The sequence below is a fragment of the Papio anubis genome, chromosome 13 (assembly GCF_008728515.1).
Source record: "Papio anubis isolate 15944 chromosome 13, Panubis1.0, whole genome shotgun sequence".
NCBI classification, from domain to species: Eukaryota; Metazoa; Chordata; class Mammalia; order Primates; family Cercopithecidae; genus Papio; species Papio anubis.
This window is the reverse complement of record NC_044988.1, coordinates 100,840,166-100,864,128: the sequence shown is the minus strand read 5'-3', so window position 1 is coordinate 100,864,128 and position 23,963 is coordinate 100,840,166. Positions and strand designations below refer to the sequence as shown.

The 23,963-nt window shown below is 41.4% G+C and overlaps 1 protein-coding gene across 7 annotated transcripts in view; it reads right to left on the bottom strand.

Annotated features, from left to right (window-relative positions):
* Positions 1 to 23,963, bottom strand: part of NUP214 (nucleoporin 214) — a 112,408-nt gene that overhangs the window by 66,778 nt on the left and 21,667 nt on the right. For 6 of the 7 annotated variants that reach the window (XM_031654644.1, XM_031654646.1, XM_031654648.1 and 3 more), the window contains exons 13-21: positions 23,418 to 23,593; positions 22,126 to 22,223; positions 18,648 to 18,734; positions 18,297 to 18,446; positions 17,163 to 17,321; positions 9,133 to 9,236; positions 5,436 to 5,618; positions 4,338 to 4,423; positions 4,149 to 4,232 (exon numbers count right to left, since the gene is read on the bottom strand). In XM_031654644.1, coding sequence (XP_031510504.1) covers positions 4,149 to 4,232; positions 4,338 to 4,423; positions 5,436 to 5,618; positions 9,133 to 9,236; positions 17,163 to 17,321; positions 18,297 to 18,446; positions 18,648 to 18,734; positions 22,126 to 22,223; positions 23,418 to 23,593 — 1,127 coding nt within the window. The remainder of the gene's footprint in view (positions 1 to 4,148; positions 4,233 to 4,337; positions 4,424 to 5,435; positions 5,619 to 9,132; positions 9,237 to 17,162; positions 17,322 to 18,296; positions 18,447 to 18,647; positions 18,735 to 22,125; positions 22,224 to 23,417; positions 23,594 to 23,963) is intronic. The other variant, XM_031654645.1, reaches the window with a different exon arrangement.

The following is a 23,963-nucleotide window of genomic DNA, read 5'->3' as shown; positions in this document are numbered from 1 at the left end:
TGAACGGTTAAAACATTTTACAAGAGTTCTACCAGAATAGTTAAAAGAAAAAAGACTGACAATATCAAGCTTGGCAAAGATGTGGAACAACTGTAACACTCATCTACTGATGATAAAGTACAACCACTTGGTAAAACTGCTTGGCAGAATCTATGAAAGCTGAGCATATGGACAGACTATGAGCCAACAATGCCACTCCTAGCTATGTAACCAAATGAAGGGTACATATGTGCTCCGAGAGACACACACAGGAATATCCAGAACCACCTTTTCTGTAATAGCTATAAACTGAAAGCAGCACAAGTCCAACAGGAGAATGACTAAACAAATGCAGCACACTCATACAATAGAACCACATATAGAGCAACTAAAATAATAGCTAGAGGCAACAACACGGATGGATCTTACAAGCCTGATGTGGAACAAGAGAAGCCCATTTAGAGACTAAGTGAATGGATTTATGTGGTATGCAAAACCAAAACACAGACAAAACCAAATTATAGTGTTTTGGGAGGTATGCTTACATAGTAGAGCGCTGAAGGAAAACAAAGAAAAGGAGACTACAGAGAATGACAACTTATGCAATGCAGAATCCTGTATTGGATCCTAGATCCAATCAACGTGTAGGGAGCGGGACAGCTGGCAAAATTTGAGTCTCAACTATATATGAGATAACTGTATACGTTAAATTTCCTGAACCTGCGAACTGTATTATGACATGTAAGAGAGCACCTTTGTTCTTGGAGGACACATGTTGAAATATTTAGGAGTAAGGGGCGTTGTCTTTAACTTATTCTCAGATAGTTCAGCAATAATTGTGACAAACATTAGCAAACATATGAGTGGGGGTAAGCGGGTGCTTACTGTACTCGCAATTGGAAGTTTGAATTTTTTCAAAATAATAAATTTAAAATAACAAAAAATGTCAAAAAAAAAAAAAAGGCAAAGGCGAAACTCTCACATAAGCCCATATAATGGTGCCTTAGGCGAGGAAGGAAAACCGGGGTATGCAAGAGGGCTTCTAAAAAATGGCAATATTCTGTTTCTTGACCTGAGTAGAGGCTATAGGGATATACGTTTTAGTTTTGCGCACTTTATGTGTGTTGTTTTTCACAATTTAAAAAATTAAAAGTGTTTACATGCTGAGTTATTCTTCCCAGCATGCACACTAATATTAAATGAGTATCATGTGCGGTTATCTGCTTAATGTCTGAATTCCTCCTCTTAAATGAAAAGCTTCATGTGGGCAGAGACCATGTTTCTCTTTCTTACCACTGACTGGAACAAACTAGGCAATCATATTCATTGAATGAATGAATAAGTAAATTCCATAAATCTCACTTCTAAGGACTCTTATCTAAATATATAATCTGATGTGGGTTAAAGATTTGTGAATAAAGATGTTCTGAGTAAAATTTTGGCAACAAGATTAGCAAAAGGCATTATGGCCTTCTAATACAAGGAAACATTGTAATGTCTTTATAACGCATGTGTTCAAAGAACATTTAAACACAGAAGGCAGAGGAAAAGCTTACGATTTTAACTTTAAATTTTTTTCCAAGCTTAAAAATTTGGTAAAATATAACATAAAATTTACCATCTTAAGTGTTTTAAAGTGCACAGTTCATAGGTATTAAGTACATTCACATTGTTGTGTAATCATCACTACTATCCACCTCCAGAAGTATTTTCACTGTGCAAAACCGAAACTCTACACCCATTAAACAATAACTCCCTATGATCCCCATCTCAGTCAGGGCAACCCCTATTCTCGTTTCCATCTGTATGAATTTGATATCTCTAGATACTTCATATAAGTGGAAGCACATAGTATTTGTCTATTTGTGGCTTATTACACTTAGCACAATGTCCTCAAGGTTCACTTATATTGTAGCATGTGTCAAAAACTCCTTTTTATGGTGGCTCAAGCCTGTAATCCCAGCACTTTGGGAGGCCGAGAAGGGCGGATCACGAGGTCAGGAGATTGAGACCATCCTGGCTAACACGGTGAAACCCCGTCTCTACTAAAAAAATACAAAAAACTAGCCGGGCGAGGTGGTGGGCGCCTGTAGTCCCAGCTACTCGAGAGGCTGAGGCAGGAGAATGGCGTAAACCCAGGAGGCGGAGCTTGCAGTGAGCTGAGATCTGGCCACTGCCCTCCAGCCTGGGCGACATAGTGAGACTCCGTCTCAAAAAAACAAAACAAAACAAAACAAACTCCTTTTTAAAGGCTGAATAATATTGCTTTGTATAGACAGACATTTTGTTTATCTGTTCATTCATTAACAGACACATTGTTTCCACCTCTTGGCAATTATCAATAATGTTGTCATGAGCATGGATACAAAAGTATCTCTTTGAAACCTTGTTTTCAATTATTTGGGGTATATACTCAGAAGTGAAATGGCTGGATCATCCAGTAATTACATTTTTAATTTTTTGAGGAACCACCAAACTGTTTTCTACAGTGGCTTTACCATTTCACATTCCCACCAATAGTGCACAAAGGTTCCACTTTTTCCATATCTTCACCAGCACTTATTTATTTATTTTTTTTTAAATATAAGGGCTAATGAATATTAAATCAGAAAAAAATCAAGACACAAAACTGTTATAATCTCAATTTCATTTTAAAATAAATCAGATTTACATATGCAAAGAAAAAAGTTTGGAACTAAACCAAAATAACTAAGTGAGGCCATATCTTGGTTGAGAGAGTGATTTTTTAACTTTTTAATTGTTTTTAAAGATTCTGTTGCTCAGGCTGGAGTGCAGTGGCATGACCATAGCTCACTGCAGCCGCAGGCTCAAGCAATCCTCCTGCCTCAGCCACCCAAAGAGCTAAGATTACAGGTGCATCTCACCACACTCAGCTAATATCTTTTATTCTCCTTTATACTTTCCATATTTTTCCCAATTACCTACCAAGAGAATGTATTCTTTAGATTAAAAAAAATTATTTAAAAATTCACTTGTCTGTGAGTCCAAAAAAAAAATCAATAAGATTAAATTTCTTTCAGTTATTCTGATTACCAAAAGCATTTGTTATTGGCATTAAAAAATTTTAACTGAAAACAGAATCTCAAAGAAAAATTTGGATATAGGTACTAAAACAAAGCAGTTATGCCTAAAGTTGTTTGTCACAAATTTTTCTTTAAATTCAAGTTATTATCTAGATAATGTAATGGGAAAAAAATCTTACTTCATCAGTTATATGGCTTTTCTTTACAGCAAATTTTTTTTTTTTTTTTTTTGAGATGGAGTCTGGCTCTGTAGCCCAGACGCCATCTCGGCTCACTGCAAGCTCCGCCTCCCGGGTTCACGCTATTCTCCTGCCTCAGCCTCCCAAGTAGCTGGGACTACAGGGGCCCGCCACCACGCCCGGCTAATTTTTTGGTATTTTTAGTAGAGACGGAGTTTCACCGTGTTAGCCAGGATGGTCTCGATCTCCTGACCCCGTGATCTGCCCGCCTCGGCCTCCCAAAATGCTGGGATTATGAGCCTACCATGCCCAGCCTACAGCAAGTATTTTTAACCACCATTGCTTAATCATACTTTTTTCTTCTTTTTTCATAAAAGAATCCTTTTTCGGCAAGGCACAGTGGCTCACACCTGTAATCCCAGCACTCTGGGAGGCTGAGGTAGGAGGATAACTTGAACTTAGGAGTCTGAAAACAGCCTGAGCAATATGGGGAGACTCTGTCTTTTTTTTTTTCTATTATTTATTTTCTATTATTTATTTGTTTTTTAAAAAGCCTTTTTCCCAAATGCAAACTTACTCAAAACCTGAAATCAGAAAAGTAAACCTTCTCTGGCTAAAGCAGAGGCTAGAATCCAGCTCAGGCTACCTCAAACCCTTATGAATCAGTGCCATATAACTTGAGGACTGCAGAAAACAGTGTAAAAGCCAAAACAACTACCTTGCTACTTCATCAAGTATATATAAGCTGCTTTTTATTCCAATATTCAGATTAACAACAGATTCTGGGGACATCTTCTCTATCCCCTATTAAGAACCAACACACACACATTTACACACACACACACAGCACCCTAGCTCGCTGTCTCTCTCTCTCACACACATATATACACACACACCCCACTGCACCCTATCAGTACGTACAGACCCAGTTACCAGTTCTCTTTACCTGGAGCAGTAGATCTCACTGGTGGGGTCTTCCTCTTGGCCAAGAAGTTTCTCAGTTGTGCCTGTTTCATGGGGGACAATTTAGCTGCAAGAAATCCATAAACCCATAAATGATTAAAACTCAGTTTTTAAGATATCAGTAGCTGGAAGAGAACAAAGGGAGTTAAAACACTGGGAAGGATACAATTACCTGGTACTTTGGGCAAGGATTTGGTGTGAGATTCTATGGTGGTTTTTAACAAAGCATTGCGCAGGCTTTCAAGGTCACTGTCAAAACTGAAACAGGATAGTGTTACATACAGACCAACTAGGAGCAGAAAGATCTGAGGCTGTCGGGTGTACACTATCCTCCTAAATATAAATGCAAGACATAAGAATATCCCCTATATATAAACATGCCATCTGACCAACTGATGGAATTAATCTAAAAGAAGTGAGATTACAACCACATTATATACCATCTCCACCCCAAACACAACATGATGGTGCCTCAGTAGAAAAAGTAATTAAAATCTACACATTTGGCCTAAAAGCATAAACACAAAACCATTTTGGTAAACTTGGTTGGGCATGGTGGCTCACGCCTGTAATCCCAGCACTTTGGGAGGCGGATCATGAGGTCAGGAGATCGAGACCATCCTGGCTAACACTGTGAAACCCCATCTCTACTAAAAATACAAAAAAATTAGCTGGGTGTGGTGGCAGGCGCCTGTAGTTTCAGCTACTTGGGAGGCTGAGGCAGGAGAATGGCGAGAACCCAGGAGGCAGAGCTTACAGTGAGCCGAGATGGCGACACTGCACTCCAGCCTGGGCAACAGAACGAGACTCGGTCTCAAAACAACAACAACAAAACCATTTTGGTAAACTCAAGGTAAACTGTCCATCTGCCAGGGTCTGAAAGTCCCCACATTCAAGCAGAATGACAAATCCGGGCTTCAGAAACAAGTTAGTCAACTTAATCCTATCAGTTGACTTTCAATCAACCATGACACTATTACTATGGTATATCACTTGCTCTGATACATTCAGCACCCATTTCATCAGTGTAATACTGTACAGACTTAATTTAAACAATCCCATGAACCAGGTTTGTCATCCCCATTTTTTTAAGCAAAGAAACAAAGGATCAGAGAGGGTGGGACCCTGACCAGGATCACAAAGGTGAGAGACAACAGAGTCACCTGCAAACCCACATCTGAACCACTCTAAGACTACCCCACATTACTCCCTAAATGTTTGTTCATGCATTCATTCACCCATATTTATTGAGTGCAAGTCCTCTCTACACCTGTGAATGCTGCTCTGGGAAGGAACAGCCGAGGGCAGGCTCCATGGGGAAGTCTGGTTGTAAAGGCGGAGCTGCTGAAGACTATCCACCAGGTGATTCAGCCTCTTCCTCTGTTGGTTGATGATTTCCCGGTTATTGGCTAGGGTGTTAAACAGTGTCTCTCGCTCTGGCACAAGCAGGTGCCTGTTGACAACAATGAGAAAATAATTAAACATGAATGGTTCAAGTAAAGGAATCTCCCAGTAAAAAACAAACAAGACTACAATGGTAACAGTAAAAACGATAAAATGGAAAACCAGCACTGGACAAGAACCATCAAGAAATTAGAAAATAAAAAGGAGATGAAAGCCTAATGAAAATAAAATGGTATGTGGAGAAAACAGCTAGAAACAGGCATGCCAGGCCTGTAGCAAAGGATAGCATAAATTAGGTGACACCTGAGAGAGGCCCTAGGAAGAAAAGGGCAGGAGTGAGGTGCGAGTCAGGAACAGGGTCAGCTTTCTACTTAGAATTTACCTGTTTTTCTGAATGTAAATTATATCCAATTAAAAACAAAAATAAAAAACAAGTTCACTGGAAGTCTATGGGAGTCAGTTAATTCTTCAGACTCGTCAAAAAACAGTGGGAGAGCATCAGGTTTAGTATCAGGGAGGTAACCTGCCCAAAAGAACTAAAACAAAACAGGGACAACAGTAGCTGCCTCTGGGAAGTAGGTCTGACTGCAGAGGGGGACAGGTCTATTTGCTTCTGCTTTTCAGTAGAAATCTTTAAGTTGCTCTGAAATTTTTTTCTGACTGCTTTAATTTGCAGAGGGAATAGGAAAAACCATATAAATAAAAACAAAAGGAATAATCCCACATCAGTTACAAACCAAATTTTCTTTGCTATGGTATGTCAATACCGTCATGTGCCACATAATGACGTTTTGGTCAATGATGGACAGCATATACAACAATGATCCAATAAGATTACAGTAGAGCTGAATTCCTATCGCCTAGTGATTTGTGTTACAATTGTCTATAGCACAATTGTACAAAACCATGCTATACAGCAGGGGTGTCTAATCTTTTGCTTCCCTGGGCCACACTGGAGGAAGAATTGTCTTGGGCCACACATAAAATATACTAATGCTAGCTGATAAGCTTAAAAAAAAAAACAAAAAAAAATCTCATAATGTTTTAAGAAAGTTTACGAATTTGTGTTGAGCTGCATCCAAAGCTGTCCTGGGCCACATGAAGCCTGCAGGCCAAGGGTTGGACAAGCTTGCTGTATGGTACTGTAGTCTAGGAGCAACAGGCTATACACCATAAGAGCCTAGGTATGTAATAAGCTATGTCATCTAGGTAATAAGTACACACAGCGTAAGTACATTCTATGATGATCATACAATGACAAAATGGCCTAACAATGAACTTCTCAGAACACGTTAAACAACAAGTGACTCTATGTATATTTTGCCTCTTAACACAAATCACGGAATGAAAAATGCTTGCTAAACAGAAACCTCTGGATTTATTTCCTCTTTTCCCATTATCTCTTTGAGTTCAGGGCTGACTGAATGACTGCCTCTGGTAACAAGGTAGTTCAACATACAATTTTTAAAAGGCATTTCAGGCCAGGCGCGGTGGTTCACACCTGTAATCACAGCACCTTCGGAGGACGAGGTGGGCAGATCACGAGGTCAGGAGTTGGAGACCAGCCTAACCAACAAGGTGAAACCCCATCTCTATTAAAAATACAAAAATTAGCCGGGTGTGGTGGTGCACGCCTGTAATCCCAGCTACTCAAGGAGGCTGAGGCAGAAGAATTGCTTGAACCCCGGAGGCAGAGGTTGCAATGAGCTGAGATCACGCCACTGCACTCCAGTGTGGGTGACAGAGCAAGACTTGGTCTCAAAAAATAAAATTAAATTAAATTAAAAAGGCATTTCAATAGGGTACATACAAGGTAATATTCAGGGATGGCCCTAAAACAGAGAAGTGCTATCAAAATAGAAAATTATACAGATTTAAGAATTTGAACTCTGCAGAAAGAGAACTCAGAAAAGCATAAGTAGTAAATCCACAGAATTGGTATAAAGGGAAAAAAAAGCCTGGCTTCTCTTTAAGCATCATGCACTTTCTTACAAGGCTAACTTGTTAATTATCAAAGAGAAATAGAACCATTGAGCAGAGCAGAATGTACCCACTGTCAGGTTACACCATTGTTTCCCTTGTGGGAAAGCAAACCATACGGCTGAACATGAATCAGAACCAGGCGTGTGCGCTGGCTCTCTAATGGGACCCCACTGCCCATGGAGACAAGTGCTCCAGTCCACAGGCCACAGGAATCCTCCACATAGGTAGTGGGGAAGGAGAGCTTCTCACTTCTATCTCCCTATACCTATAAATGCTGCAAGCTGAGGGTTCTCCAGTTGGGATTTTTAGCCTTTCTCCAAATAACACAATGTAATTTATTGAATTCTGCTTACTAAATTATAAGTGTATTATAGTCCTGTTCCTGATATCACACCCAGGTTGTCCCACTGAAAAGTACATCAAATAGACCATTTCTTGGTTTGTTTTCATACAGGGCTAGCTAATCTATTAATCAAGTGTAGGTGTTTCAGAAATATAACATTTCAGGGCTGATTTGTTTTTCAAATTTCTAATGGGCACTTCACACTCTCACGGTGCACAGCATTCTATTCCTTGTGGAAAATATGTGGCTTAAAACCAAATATCTAGGGATAAAAAACTATGCTAAAAGGTTTTCCCATTACTTTGCTATCATTCCTCTCATCCTTTTAATTATCCACACTAATTACAAATGTTTTCTCAAAAAGAAAATTTGAAATATACAGAAGAGTATTAAGGAAAATTCTCCTTAATCCTGTTTTGCAGATATAACTATGAATATTTTGATACATCTATATACTTTTGTACCTCCACATTGTTATTAGCCAATATGCTTTTGTCTTTTTACTTATTAAATTTTTATATTACATCTAATAATTATAGCACAAGTTATATATTCTATACATTTTGTAGAACATAGAATACATATTCAATATATTAAATAATTTATTGGAGAACACGCTAGTCAATGGTTACAGGGTATTCTGTAGTTAAGAAAAAAAGCGACCATATTTATTTAGCTACTCCTGTACCTTCAGATAATTAGGTTGAATACAATTTTTCACTATCATAAATTATATTGCAATATAAACTGTTTTATGTAAATCATTGTATCATTTGTTTCTGTAGAAAAATATTTCAAGTAGAATGACTGTTAAAAAGAATGAACATTTTGTAGGGATTTTCTTTTTCCTTTCTTTTTTTTTTCTTGACACAGCTTTGCTCTTATTGCCCAGGCTGGAGTGCAGTGGCACACAATCTCAGCTCACTGCAACCTCTACCTCCTGGGTTCAAGCAATTCTCCTGCCTCAGCCTCCCGAGTAGCTGGGATTACAGGCATGTGCCACCATGCATGGCTAATTTTGTATTTTTAGTAGAGACAGGGTTTCTCCAAGTTGGTCAGGCTGGTCTCAAACTCCTAACCTCAGGTGATCCACCTGCCTTGGCCTCCCAAAGTGCTAGAATTACAGGCATGAGCCACTGTACCCGGCTGGGGATTTTCATAGGTTCCTAAATCACCTTTTTAAAACGGCAATAGCAATATCTATTCCAACACATTGCAGATGATAGATCTCACTTACCTTTGTTTTTTCTTTTGTTCCAGATGCCGATCCCACTCCAAGTCTAGAACATCATTCACATCTTGGACAGCAAATTTCACATACTGATGAAGGCGCCGAATTTCCTATAAGAAAAAAATTAAAAGGCAAATGACTTGTTTTTCTGAGAGTTTGGGGGAAAATGTATCAAAACAGTCAAAATAATTCTAAAATACTTCTATATTAAGAACCATAATGAACAAGGAAATCAGAATAGGTTTTAATACGATTATTAAAATTATATAATTAAAATGAGGCCAGGTGCAGTGGCTCAGGCCTACAATCCCAACACTCTGGGAGGCCAAGGCAGGAGGACTGCTTGAAGCCAGGAGTTAAAGATCAGCCTGGGCAGCAAAGCGAGAATCTGTCTCTAATAATGCATAAAAACAAAAAAAGTTACATAAAAAAACTTTATAATTAAAATGAAAAACAAAATCAGTTGGGCGTGGTGGCTCCCCACTTTGGGAGGCCGAGGCGGGAGGATCACTTGAGGTCAGGAGTTCGAGACCAGCCTGGCCAACATGGTGAAACCCCGTCTCTACTAATAAGACGAAAATTAGCCAGGCAGGGTGGCAGGTGCCTATAATCCCAGCTACTCAGGAGGCTGAGGCAAGAGAATCGCTTGAACCCAGGAGGCAGAGGTGGCAGAGACCTGGTACAATGAAAAGGGAAACAGAATGGGTGTGTCTGCCTAGGCCCCCGGGGAACAAATGTTCTTAATTCTCACTTCTCAGTTCCATGGTCTGGGAATTTTCCATTCCATTCTGGTACTCAGACAGTGCATCCATTTAGATTTTGCTCCCCCACCCATAAAATTAACTAATGGAGACAAACAGTGCTGAAAATAATTCTAAGCCTATCTATTCATAGCACAGAACCTGTAAGTCATCTTCCCAGTTGAGAAATACTCATTTGTTCACAAAAGCAAAGAACAGTATTAGCACTAAAAACTGAATCTGCCATTATTTAAAAATTTTAGCTATTTAACTTATTATAGGCCTGCAATAATTTTATTTAAATTTTGGGGGACTGTTAACCTTCATGGCTATGCAACTTGATTCTCAAAAATTAAAAACAGGCCAGGTGGCTGGGTGCTGTGGCTCACACCTGTAATCCCAGCACTTTGGGAAGCTGAGGTGGGCGGATCACCTGAGGTCAGGAGTTCCAGACCAGCCTGGCCAACATGGTGAAACCCTGCTTTGACTAAAAATACAAAAATTAGCTGGGCACGGTGATGCATGCCTATAATCCGAAGTACTTAGGAGGCTGAGGCACAAGAACCACTTGAACACAGGAAGCAGAGGCTGCAGTGAGCTGAGATCGTGCCACTGCACTCCAGCCTGGGTAACAGAGCAAGATTCTGTCTCTAAACAAAAAAACAGGCCAGGCATGGTGGCTTACGTGTGTAATCCCAGCACTCTGGGAGGCCACAATGGGTGGATCATTCGAGGTCACGAGCTTGAGACCAGCCTGGCCAACATGGTGAAACCCTGTCTCTACTAAAAATACAAAAATTAGAGCTGGGTGCAGTGGCTCATGCCTGTAATCCCAGTACTTTGGGAGGCCAAGGCAGGTGGAACACTTGAGGCCAGGAGTTCGAAACTAGCCTGGTCAACACGGTGAAACCCCATCTCTACCAAAAATACAAAAATTACCCAGGTGTGGTGGTGCGCACCTGTAATCCCAGCTACTCCAGAGGTTGAGACAGGAGAATCACTTGAACCTGGAAGGTGGAGGTTGCAGTGAGCTGAGATCACGCCACTGCACTCCAACCTGGGCGACAGAGTGAGACCTTGTCTCCAAAACAAAACAGAAAAAAGCAAAAATTAGCTGGGCGTGGTGGTGCATGCCTGTAATCCCAGCTACTCAAGAGGCTGAGGCAGGAGAACTGCATGAACCCAGGAGGGACAGGTTGCAGTGAGCTGAGATTGTACCACTGCACTCCAGCCTGGGCAACAGAGTGAGACTGTTTCAAAAAAACAGAAGGCCAGACACAGTGGCTCACACTTGTAATCTCAGCACTTTGGGAGGCCAAACCAGGAGGAGTGCTAGGGCCCAGGAGTTCAAGACCTGCCTGGGCAACAGAGCAAGGCCCCATCTCTACAAAAATTAAATTACTTCCAGGCAGGCGGTGTGATGTCAAGCCTGTAATCTGGAGGCCGAGGCAGGCGGATCAGTCAGGAGATGGAGACCATCTAGCTAACCGGTGAAACCCCGTCTCTACTAAAAAATACAAAAACTACTTGGGTGTGGTGGTGCCTGTAGTCCCAGCAGCCTGGGAGGCTGAGGAGCAGGAGAATGGTGGCTCCCGGGGCCGGAGCTTGAGAGTGAGCTGAGTTCGGCCACTGCACTCCCAGCCTGGGCTGACCAGGCAGAACTCACTAGCCAGGCAGAATCAGTGCGGTGGCTTCGCCTATAATCCCAGCACTTTGGAGGCTGGTGATGGCTCCCGAGGTCAGATCGAGATCCTGATCTGGCTAACACAGTGAAACCCGATCTCTACTAAAACCTCACTCCAGCCCGGACATGGTGGCGGGGTGCCTGTAATTACAAGCTACTTGGGAGGCAGGGCAGAGAATGGTGAACCGGAAGCAAGAGCTGCAGTGAAGCACAGTGATGCCACTGCACTCCAGCCCTAGAGCTGAGAGGGCTGACTCAAAAAAAAAAAAAAAAAAATTAGCCAGGCATGGTGGCATGCCACAGTCCACAACTCGCAGGAGGTTGAAGCAGGAGGCTCACTTGAGCCCGAGTTTGAGACTGCAGTGAGCTAGGATCAAGCCACCACACCACACACTCTGGCCCAAGCAACAGAGAAAGACCCTGTCTAAAATAAAAAACAAAAACAAAAGCAAAACAGAGCTAGACATGGTGAGGTACACCTATAGTCCCAGCTACTCAGGAGGTTGAATTAGGAGGATCCCGGGTCCAGGAATTCAAGGCTTTTGTGTACCATAATCATGCCTGCGAATAGCCATTGCACTCCTGGGCTACATAGCAAAACTCTGTCTCTTAAAAAAAATAAAATAAATAAAACTGAGGCATTCAATTAAGTATGTCTACAAATGGAGATAATGTGCTATACACTAGGAAAAGCAGTTTACATCTATAGAGAGATCTTATTATGTTTAAATGTATTTTCAAAATTATTTGTGTAGCCAGAGAAATCAGACAAGAGAAAAAATAAAGGGTATCCAAATTGGTAAAGAAAAAGTCAAACTGTTGCTGTTTGCCAATGTTATGATCGTGTACCTAAAAAACCCTAAAGACTCATCCAAAAAGGTCCTAGATCTGATAAATGAATTCAGTAAACTTTCAGGATACAAAATCAATGTACACAAATCAGTAGCACTGCTACACAACAAGAGCAACCAAGCTGAGAATCAAATAAACAACAACCCCTTTTACAACAGCTGCAAAAAATAAAAACCAAAAATCAAAAACAAAAACAAAACCCCAAACTTAGGAATACACCTAACCAAGGAGGTGAAAGACCTCTACAAGGAAAACTACAAAACATTGCTGAAAGAAATAATAGACGACACAAACAAATGGAAACAACACAAACAAATAGAAATACATCCTACGCTCATGGATGGGTAGAATCAATATTGTGAAAATGACCATATTGCCAAAAACAATTTACAAATTCAAGGCGATTCTCATCAAAATACCATCATCATTCTTCACAGAACTAGAAAAAAAAAATCCTAAAATTCATATAAAACTAAAAAGAGCCCACACAGTTAAAGCAAGAATAAGCAAAAAGAACAAATCTGGAGTTACCATATTGTCTGACTTCAAACTATACTACAAGGCTATGGTCACCAAAACACCATGGTACTGGTACAAAAATAGGCAGACAGACCAACGGAAAAGAATAGAGAACCCAGAAATAAAGCCAAATTCTTAGAGCCAACTGATCTTCAACAAAGCAAACAAAAAACATACAGTGGGGGAAGGACACCCTATTTAACAAATAGTGCTGGGGTAATTGGCAAGCCACACGTAAAAGAATGAAACTGGATCCTCATCTCTCACCCTATACAAAAATCAACTCAAGATGGATCAAAGACTTAAATCTAAGACTTGAAACCATAAAAATTCTAGAAGATAACATCAGAAAAACTCTTATAGAGGTTGACTTAGGCAAGGAGTTCATGAACAAGAATCCAAAAGCGAATGCAACAAAAAGGTAAATAGATGGGACTTAATTAAGCTTCTACACAGCAAAAGAAATAATCAGCAGAGTAAACAGACAACTCACAGATTGGGAGAAAATTTTCACAAACTATGCATCTGACAATGGACTAATATCCAGAATCTATAAGGAACTCAAATGTATCAGCAAGAACAAAACAAACAATTCCATCAAAAAGTGGGCTATGGACATGAACAATTCTTTTTTTTTTTTTTTTTTTTTGAGACGGAGTCTCGCTCTGTCACCCAGGCTGGAGTGCAGTGGCCGGATCTCAGCTCACTGCAAGCTCCGCCTCCCGGGTTCACGCCATTCTCCTGCCTCAGCCTCCCGAGTAGCTGGGACTACAGGCGCCTGCGACCTCGCCCGGCTAAGTTTTTGTATTTTTAGTAGAGACGAGGTTTCACTGTGTTAGCCAGGATGGTCTCGATCTCCTGACCTCGTGATCCGCCCATCTCGGCCTCCCAAAGTGCTGGGATTACAGGCTTGAGCCACCGCGCCCGGCCAACAATTCTTAAAAGATACACAAATGGCTGACAAACATATGAAAAGACGCTCAACATCACTAATTATCAGGGAAAAGCAAATCAAAACCACAATGCAATACCATCTTACTTCTGCAAGAATGGCCATCATTAAAAAATCAAAAAATAATAGATGTTGGCGTGGATGTGGTAAAAAGGGAATACTTTTACACTGCTGGTGGGAATGTAAACTAGTACAACCACTACAGAAAACAGTATGGAGATTCCTTAAAGAACTAAAAGTATCTACCATTTGATCCAGCAATCCGACTACTGTGTATCTACCAAGAGAAAAAGAAGTCATTACATGAAAAAGACACTTGCACACGCACGTTTACAGCAGCACAATTCGCAATTGCAAAAATATAGAACCAATCCAAATGCCCATCAATCAACAAGTGGATAAAGAAAATGTGACACACATATATACACTACTACTCAGTCATAAAAAGGAATGAAATAATGGCATTTGCAGCAATCTGGGAGGAGCTGGAGACCATTATTCTAAGTGAAGTAACTCAGGAATTGAAAACCAAACACCATTTGTTCTCATTCATAAGCAGGAGCTAAACTATAAGGATGCAAAGGGATAAGAATGATACAATGGAACGGGTGCAGTGGCTCACACCTATAATCCTAGCATTCCAGGAGACCAAGACGGGCAGATCACTTGAAGTCAGGAGTTCAAGACCAGCCTGGCCAAAACAGTGAAAGAGGATGCAGTGAGCCAAGATCACATCACTGCACTCCAGCCTGGGTGACAGAATGAGACTGTCTCTAAATAAATAAATAAACAGAATGATACAATGGACTCTGGAGACTTGGGGGGAAGGTGGGCAGTAAGGGTTAAAAGACTACACATTGGGTACAGTGTACACTGCTTGGGTGATGGGAGATCAAAATCTCAGAAATCACCACTAAAGAACTTATCCATGTAACCAAACACCACTTGTTCCCCAAAAATTATTGAAATTTTTAAAAATTAAAAAAAAACACCATAATTGTGGATAAGGGTCTATGTCCCATCTGAAAAAGAGAAAATGTAATTTAAAAAGAGCTGAGCTGATTCAAGAGAAGTAGAAATAACCTTAGTAGCAAATGTAACTTTCAACTCAATACTTGATGACTACAGAAGGCTCTTTCCTTTGATCTCTTCAGATACAACCACACCTCTGTGTTAACTGCTGCTGTTTCTTTGGAATGCCTTCCCAATTGTGTCCACCAGCCAAAAACAATTATTCTTTTAAAGCCTAACACAAATACTTCTTTTCTCTGGCTCAGCTACTCCCTCGCCCGTGGTCCCATAGCAACATATCCCACACTACATTTACACGTTCATCTTTCTGTCACTTACCCAACTGCAAGAATTGTAAACCTGCATGAACTGTAAACCAGACTCTTGAGTACGAGCAGAGGCTCTTGAGTCAGACTGCCCAGGTTCAAGGTTTCAAGGTTTATTAGTGGTAAAACCTGGGCAGTTTCAGTTATCTTGGTTTCATCATCTGTGCATTGCCCACAGTAAACACTCAATACATGCTGACTAGTATTACCTACTTAGCACCATGAAAAAAGAAAATTATTCCCTTCTGAATAAGCGTCCCCCTAAAGCTGTATGCTTTCCTCTTAGTTTGTTAATAGAGAAACAGGTGGAAAGGCACGTAGGAAGAATATGTAGCTAGGACGCAGGGAGGATGCCTGTAATTTGATAAGCAGTAGGCAGGCAGCACTCTCTCGCTGAGAGGTAATAGGTAGAAGGAGGATGCATCAGGAATACCAGAGGGCTGCAGATCACAGTAAGGGCTCTGCAATCTTTGTTGAAGAAGGAACCTTTCTTTTTTTTTTTAATTTTCAGTAAGTTGACCAGGTGTGGGACAGAAACACTGGGGAACAATAAAGCTTGCGGCCTCAAATTATCTGAGGCAAGAACAATTCATCACACCCGCAAACCCCACAGATGTCATGAGGAAGACCAGAAATGCCGGTGAACCCTTCCCGCTGGAATTCCAGACAAATGTGAGATAGCAGAAGAGAAACCCCACACTAAGGCCAGTGACACAATGATTCGGTGCAAACTAAAAGATGGAAAGCAAAATCCAATTAGCGAAAGCAGAGATTAAGAATAATTAAGAATGGTGGCTCACACCTGTAACCCCAAAACTTTAAGATTACAAAGGCAGGAGGATGACTTGAGCTCAGGAGTTCGAGACCAGCCTGGATAATGTAGTGAGACCCAATTTCTACAAAAAATTTAAAAATCAGCTGGGAGTGGTGGCACACATCTGTAGTCCCAACTACGTGGGAGGCTGAGGTGGGAGGATCACTTGAGCCCAGGAGGCTGAGGCTGCAGTGAGCTGTGATGGTGCCACTGCACTTTAGCCTGGGCAACAGTGCGAGACTCCGTCTCAAAAAAAAAAAAGAATTCAAAAGAAAAGCTAAAGTGTGGCATACAGAAAAGAGCTCAGGAAAATGGAGGTTTCAATTCTGGTTCCCTTTTTCCTAGCCAACATGACCTTGGACAACCTACTTAGCCTATGAAATTTAATTTCCAGTTAGCTGTATAATGGGGCTACAGGGACCAGTAACTCTTACCTTGCAGAGCAGCTGGCTTTGAAGGCTAGAAATAATGCATAAGAAACACTTAGCAGATTAAATGGCACTCAAGAAATAGTTGCCACTTTAATAACTACTATTTATAATTCAACGTATAAATATACGTTTCAACAGAGTACTCTATATTAAGCTTAAGGTTTAATAAAGAATTTTGGCCAGTCACACCTGTAATTCCAGCACTTTGGGAGGCCAAGGCAGGAGGACTGCTTGAACCCAGGAGTTCCAAGACCAGCCTGGGCTGGGTAGCATAGTAACACCTTGTCTCTCCAAATAAAATATTCAAAATTAGCCAAGTGTGGTGGCACATGCCTGTGGTCCTGGCTACTCAGGAGACTGAGGCAAGAGGATCACGTAAGCCCAGGAGGTCAAGGCTGCAGGGAGCTGTGATCATGCCATTGCACACTAGCTGGGCAACAGTGAGAAGACCCCGCTTCAAGAAAAAAAAAAAATTTTTAAAATCTTTTTAAATGAAAAAAATTACATAATTACACGAAGTGCACTGTTTTGTTTTGTTTTGTTTTTCGCCACAGTTAAGGAAGTTTACGGGAAGTATGGTAAATTATAAGCAGAAAATCAACAACTTCAAAATGAGCCATCATCTAAATCTATATGCAAAAAGAGGTAGCAATTGTTACATGAGTTTGTTTTTAAATCTTTTAAATAGATTTACATAGATCTCCTACCTGAAGCTGAGCTTCACTCTTGGGATCCAGTGGTCTTTTATAAAGCAAATGCAGATAACCAGAGTCACGATTTCTTTCATTTTGTTCTCTGGCTTCCTCAACACCAGCAAAGCCCTCAAGTAAAGTTGTTTTCAGGCTACTTATATCTCCATGAAGCGACTAGAAAAAGTACAATAATGTGTTGATACAAAAAGTTGTTAAGTCCAAACCTTTCTGTTTGGATCAAGGAAGGTGGTGTTTCTCAAACACTGAACACAACAAACATATGAATATACTTAACTTGTGTAAAAAAAGAATTTAACTGTTTAGAAAGACACTAATGTTCTTTTTTTACATTTATTTTTCATCTCCATTAAAAAAAAATACATTCTAAAGACTGAAAATGCAGAAAATACAAAAAGCATGGGCTCTAATACTACTATGTGAAGATAATTACTGCTAACACTCTAAAGAACTTTCCTCTTTCCAAACATGCTATTTAAGACCCGAACTCTAGAATCAGACAGTCTGAAGCAGAATCCTGGCACCACTACTTGCTAAGTGGGTGACTTTTGACAAATTTACCTAAGCCTCAGTTTCCTGACTTGCAAAATAGAGAGAGTAACAGTATGGATGACACAGCAAAGTTGTGAGGGATTCAGTGAGATAATACAAGTGATGTGTTTGGCACAGTTCCTGGCACACAGTAAGTAGTAATAACAGTAACAATAATTAACATTATTAACACCAAACATTTAATATTTTCATACTGCATATGTCCTAAAATATCCTTTTTAAAAAATCTAACACTTTAAGATAGTAAAATTTCAAATATACCTAAATTAAATTAACAACTATAATAAACTTTATGGAGTGCATAGCATGTGTCAAAGGGGTAGAAACTCACTCCACCTTATGGATGAGAAAACCAAAAAACAGAGTAACTAGGTTAACTTGCCCAAAGTCACATAATTTATTAAGTGTGAAGGTAGGATCTGAACTCAGGGATTCTAGGCAAGCTACTCAGTCACGTTAAAAAAACAACAACATTGGTGGTCCTTGAAGAAATAAAGTAAATACACCCATGGAGTATTAGGAGAAAAAAAAATTGTTAAAATGCAATTCAACTCAGGAAAAGTATCCATAAACACAAACCTCTGTGGTCTCTTTAATCTCCAAAAGAAAGGTATGCAAGTCATCTGATTCTGTTCGCAGCATCTTCATTTCCTCAGAAGTGCCCACTTGGAAACAGGCTTTGGAAGTTCGGGCTTTTAACTCTTCCAACTCCTTCTGAAAGTGTGCAATCTGTAGAAGACACAAGTGAGGAACTACTCAGTCTGAAGGACAAACAGTAATGTCACTGCTACTGTGCTTACTAACTGCTCAGACTGCTGGGATGGGTCATGCTTCAGTGCTAGAATGAACTAGTCATATAGGGGTTGGCACTCTGACCCATTCAAGTCTGTCAGCTACTTCCAGAAAAACATCCTCAGGAAGCAAATTTACCTCCTCCCCAATTCCAGCCATCACAGGATCTGAATCTTTCCACTGATGTCCCTGCTTTTCTGCAACAGCAGGCTGAAGTGACTTTGCCTGAAATGGAAGGCAAAAGGTTTAAAAATTGATCCTATACAAGCCATAGCTGCTTTTTGTTTTTTTGGCGGAGTCTGGCTCTGTCGTCCAGGCTGGAGTGCAGTGGTGCAATCTCGGCTCACTGCAAGCTCCGCCTCCTGGGTTCACACCATCCTTCTGCCTCAGCCTCCCGAGTAGCTGGGACTACAGGTGCCCGCCACCATGCCCGGCTAACTTTTTGTATTTTTTTTTTTTTTTTTTAGTAGAGACGGGGTTTCACTGTGTTGGCCAGGATGGTCTCGATCTCCTGACCTCGTGATCCACCAGCCTCGGCCTCCCAAAGTGCTGGGATTACAGGCGTGAGCCACCGCGCCCGGCCCAAGCCATAGCTTCTATACGCAATTATATCAGTGCCTATTATAGGGAGTGGTGCTCCTGTAACACAGCATTGTTTCTTCACTCATTCTAACGAACCCTTATTTATAGGATCTCTACTTTGTGTAAGGCAAGTTCTAGACAGTGCAGGGAGAGGTGAACAAGTAGATGAGGGCCCAACTCTCATGGAACTTACCTCCTACTAGGATATGCTAAATAATAAAATATAAACACATCTGATAATTTCAGTTGGAGAACAAACAGGAAAACATAAAGAGAATAAAAGAGGGCACTACTTCAGATGAGATGGCCAAGAAAGCCCTCACTGCGGGCTGCCCTCTGAACTGAGGCTGCAAGCAGAAAGCAAGCTATGGGATCTACAGGAAGCACCTGCCAAGCAGCAAGAAAGGGAAGTGCAGAGTTCTCAAGGCAGGAGAAACCTTGGCAAAGAAAAAAAGTAAACATGGGCTCTGTGAAGTCAGGGCAGACGCTGGAGAGGGCAGGGGTGGGGTCAGGAAGGCAGGCCAGGGTAGGTCATGTAAGGTCACAACAAGGAGTTTGGGTTCTATTCTAAAGGTGCTGGAAAGCTACTACTGGTGTTTTAGGAGAGTTTAAATCTCCTTTATGAGTTAAAAGATCTCTCTTGCTGCTATCTAGAGCAGGGATAGCAGAGAGAGTACTCAAGAGGTTAACAAGGTGAGAGGTGGCAACAGCTTGACACAGGATGCTAGCAGGGGGACAGAGTTGTGGCCTTATGACATGTGACACAGCAGAGGGTGGAGCTGACAAGACCTCCTGCCAGCCTGGACTGGGGACAGGTACCGTTGAAGACAGGGATCTAGGATGCTTTGGGGCTTGAGACTTGTGCAAACATCTGGTTTGTTAGTGCTACTTATTCATTGGAAAAGGACTAGCCTCTAGAGGAGACAGAAATCAAGAGTTCTGCTTTAAAGATGCTATAATTTGAAATGCCCTTTAGACTATTTGATACTTAACAACGATTAACACTAAAGAGGTCTTAGACTGCATCAGCATTCATTAACAGCAAACATTTATCTGACAAACACTGTGTGTCATCCATCGTGCCACAAGCGTGAACTGTGACCTGGGCACTTACTATGTACCCAGTACAGGTGTGTGTTAGGGTAGGAGAAGGGTTGGTTAGGGGGACACAGAAAGGAAAAGACATAACTCTCGTTCTCAGGGCACTCAAGTAATCACGTGGGAAACAGACATACAATTCTCTTTACATTACACCATAAAAATAAACTGAGATGACGGACTACAAATCTAAATACGAAAGATAAAATAACAAAGCTTTTAGAAAAACATCTTTTTGACCTTGAAATAGAAAATGATTTCTAAAACAAAACAGGAAAAACATTAATCATAAAAGAAGAAAAAACTGATATACTCGCCGGGCATGGAGGCTCACGCCTGTAATCCCAGCACTTTGGGAGGCCGAGGCAGGTGGATCACGAGGTCAGGAGATGGAGATCATCCTGGCTAACACCATGAAGCCCCGTCTCTACTAAAAATACAAAAAATATTAGCCGGGCGAGGTGGCGGGCGCCTGTAGTCCCAGCTGCTCGGGAGGCTGAGGCAGGAGAATGGCGTGAACCTGGGAGGCGGAGCTTGCAGTGAGCCGAGATGGCGCCACTGCACTCCAGCCTGGGCGACAGAGCCAGACTCCATCTCAAAAATAAAATTAAAAAAAAAAACAAACTGATATACTCAACTGTATTAAAATGAAGAACGTGTATTCATCGAAGAGACCAAAAAGACAATGAATAGACAATTCACAGTGAGAACATATTTGCATTGTATGTGTGTATATTCAAGGAACTAACTCTTAAAAATCAGAAGGAAAAAGCCGGCAATCCAACAGAAAAATAGAATAAAGACATGAACGGACACAACATAAAAGAAAATATTCAAATGGCCAATAATTATATTTCAAAAAGCTCAATTTTGCTAATCATTAGAGAAATACAAATTAAAACCACAAAACAATACAAGAAAAGATGAAAAATACCAAGAGTGGCAAGTAGGCGGAGCAGCCAGAAGTCTCATACACTCTTGGTGGGAATCTACTAATGAGGAATACATGCAGAGTCTATGATCCAGCAATCTCACTCATAGGGATACACCCAAGAGAAACCTGTACATGTGTTCACTGAAGACATCAACTGGAACGGTCATAGCAGTACTACATACAATGGCTTAAACCTGGAAACTACTCAAGTGCCCATCAGAGTGGAACAAATACTTGTAATATAATCACACAATAAATTCCATACAACAATGACATGGATAAATCTCACAAACATAATGTTGAACAAAGCAGCCAGATATAAGAATACATACTGTACAATTCCACGTGATAGGAGGTACAGGCAGGCTAACCTCATCCATGCTATTGGAAATCAGGAAACCAGCTACTCTGGCAAGAGTAGTGATTAGAAGGGGATAGGTGAAAAAGAACGCTGGGGTTCTGACCTCCGCCTCCTGGGTTCAAGTGATTCTTACGCCTCAGCCTCCCCAGGAGCTGGGACTACAAGTGCGTGCCACCACGCCCAGCTAATTTTTGCATTTTTAGTAGAAACGGGGTTTCACCATGTTGACCAGGCTGGTCTCGAACCCCTGGCCTCAGGTGATCTGCCCGCCGTGGCCTCCCAAAGTGCTGGGATTACAGTCATGAGCCACCATGCCCAGCCAGGTTCTTGTAAAATTCTGTTTCTTAATCTGGATGCTCGTTACCAAGGTATGTTCAGTTGGTGACAATTCACTGAGCTGTACAAGTATCATGTGTACTTTTTTCTATGTGTATTACACACGAATAAAAAATTAAAATAGCTAAATGGCTTTTATGAGTATACAAGTATTCAAACCTGGCACTTCGGTATTTACTATCACATAGTCCCAATTACTATGTCCAAGGTCTGAATTCTAAAACATGAAAATTTATTTTATTCATATGTATGCTTGGGGCAGTAAATTAATAAACACAAACATCGCAAACTGAATTTAAACACACCTGGGGAGAGCCTGGCTTTGCTGCTGGAGGGGTTATCCTGGGTGATTTCTGTACCATTGAGGGCACAGGGCTTGGACTGCCCTGAGCAGATCGTCCTGCTTGAAAAAGAAGTCAGTTAAAATATATAGCATTTATTACCTTTATTTCTCCTATCACAAATGTCCTTTCTCCAAATCTAAGAAATTAAGTTACACATTGCCCCTGGGCCCACTTTCATGATTTACTTTAAAGAGTGATGACCACCAGCTGCGCTAGCCTTTGTTCTAAGACAATGAAAAAAAAAATTAAAATTTTAGGAGCCAGGTATGGTGGCTCAAACCTGTAATCCTAGCCTTTTGGGAGACTAAGGCAGGAGGATTGCTTGAACCCAGGAGTTTGAGACCAGCCTGAGCAAGATGGCAAGACCTTGTCTCTATAAAAAATTTTAAATATTAGCCGACAGTGGTGGTACATGCCTGAGTTACTCGGGAGGCTGAGGTGGGAAGATCACTTGAGCCCAGGAGGTAGAGGCTGCAGTGATGTGCCTGGGTGAGAGAGTGAGAGTGTCTCAAAAAAAACAAAAGCAAACAAAAAAAAACCTTCCTGCTTACAGCAGTATGACTGACTGTGAAAATACAAATACAGTCACTGCAGGTACTCTCTCTTCTGTGTTTCTTTTTTTTTTTCACGACAGAGTCTCGCTCTGTAGCCCAAGCTGGAATGCGGTGGCACGATCTCAGCACACTGCAATCTCCACCTCCTAGTTTCAAGTGATTCTCCTGCCTCAGCCTCCCGAGTAGCTGGGATTACAGGCACCCGCCACCACATCTGGCTCATTTTTGTATTTTTAGTAGAGATGGGGCTTTGCCATGTTGGCCAGGCTGGTCATGAACTCCTAACCTCTGGTGATTCACCTGCCTCGGCCTCCCAAAGTGCTGGTATTACAGGCGTGAGCCACCGCACCCCACCAAACAATTCTTTTGCCTGTGTTTCTTAAAGAACTGTTCTGTAACTGCTCTTCATGGAGGGCAGACTCCACATGAAAATAAATACCCAAGAGCAAGACATGTTCTTTGAATCATTAAGTACACTTAGCTCCATAAGAAGTGTCAGAGAGAAGCGTGGCAGCATTAAGCCAGAGCAAATCTCCCAATTCAGAGTATGAAAATCACAGCACATTAATCATTAATGCATGATACAGGAAGCAAGAAAAAATAACCTTGTCCAACTACGTTAGTAGGACTCTTAACACTTAAAACTGTTAATCTGAGAAGGCAGGGCTGAAGTCTAAAGTTGTCTGCTTAAAATCATACCTGATGGTGAGGGCAAGACTGAGGACTTCAATGGCACGGAATTAGGTGATGCTGAGAGAGGCGTGGGATGGCTGAGTGGTCCAGAAGCAGCTGGCTTGGAGGCAGAAGAGAATGGCGGCATCGAGGGTGCGCTCTGAGAGCTACTAACAGGAGCAGAGGTAGCCGCAACAGTAAACCTGAAAAATGGCAGCCCCAAGGTCTCAGAAGAGCCTGCTAGAAGATTCTTTTACACTAGCATGAGCAATGTCATAAAAAGATAACTTATTATCTTTTATGTTAACTTACAAAGATAGGCCGGGCGCGGTGGCTCAAGCCTGTAATCCCAGCACTGGGGAGGCCGAGGCAGGCGGATCTGAGGTCAGGAGGTCAGATCATCCTAGCTAACAGTGAAACCCGTCTCTACTAAAAATACAACGAGGCCGGTGGCAGGCCTGTAATTAGCTACTGGGAGGCTGAGGCCTTGGAGAATGGCGTGAACCCGGGTGAGGCTGCAGTGAGCTGAGATCCGACACTGCACTCAGCCTAGGTGACAAAGTGAGATCGATC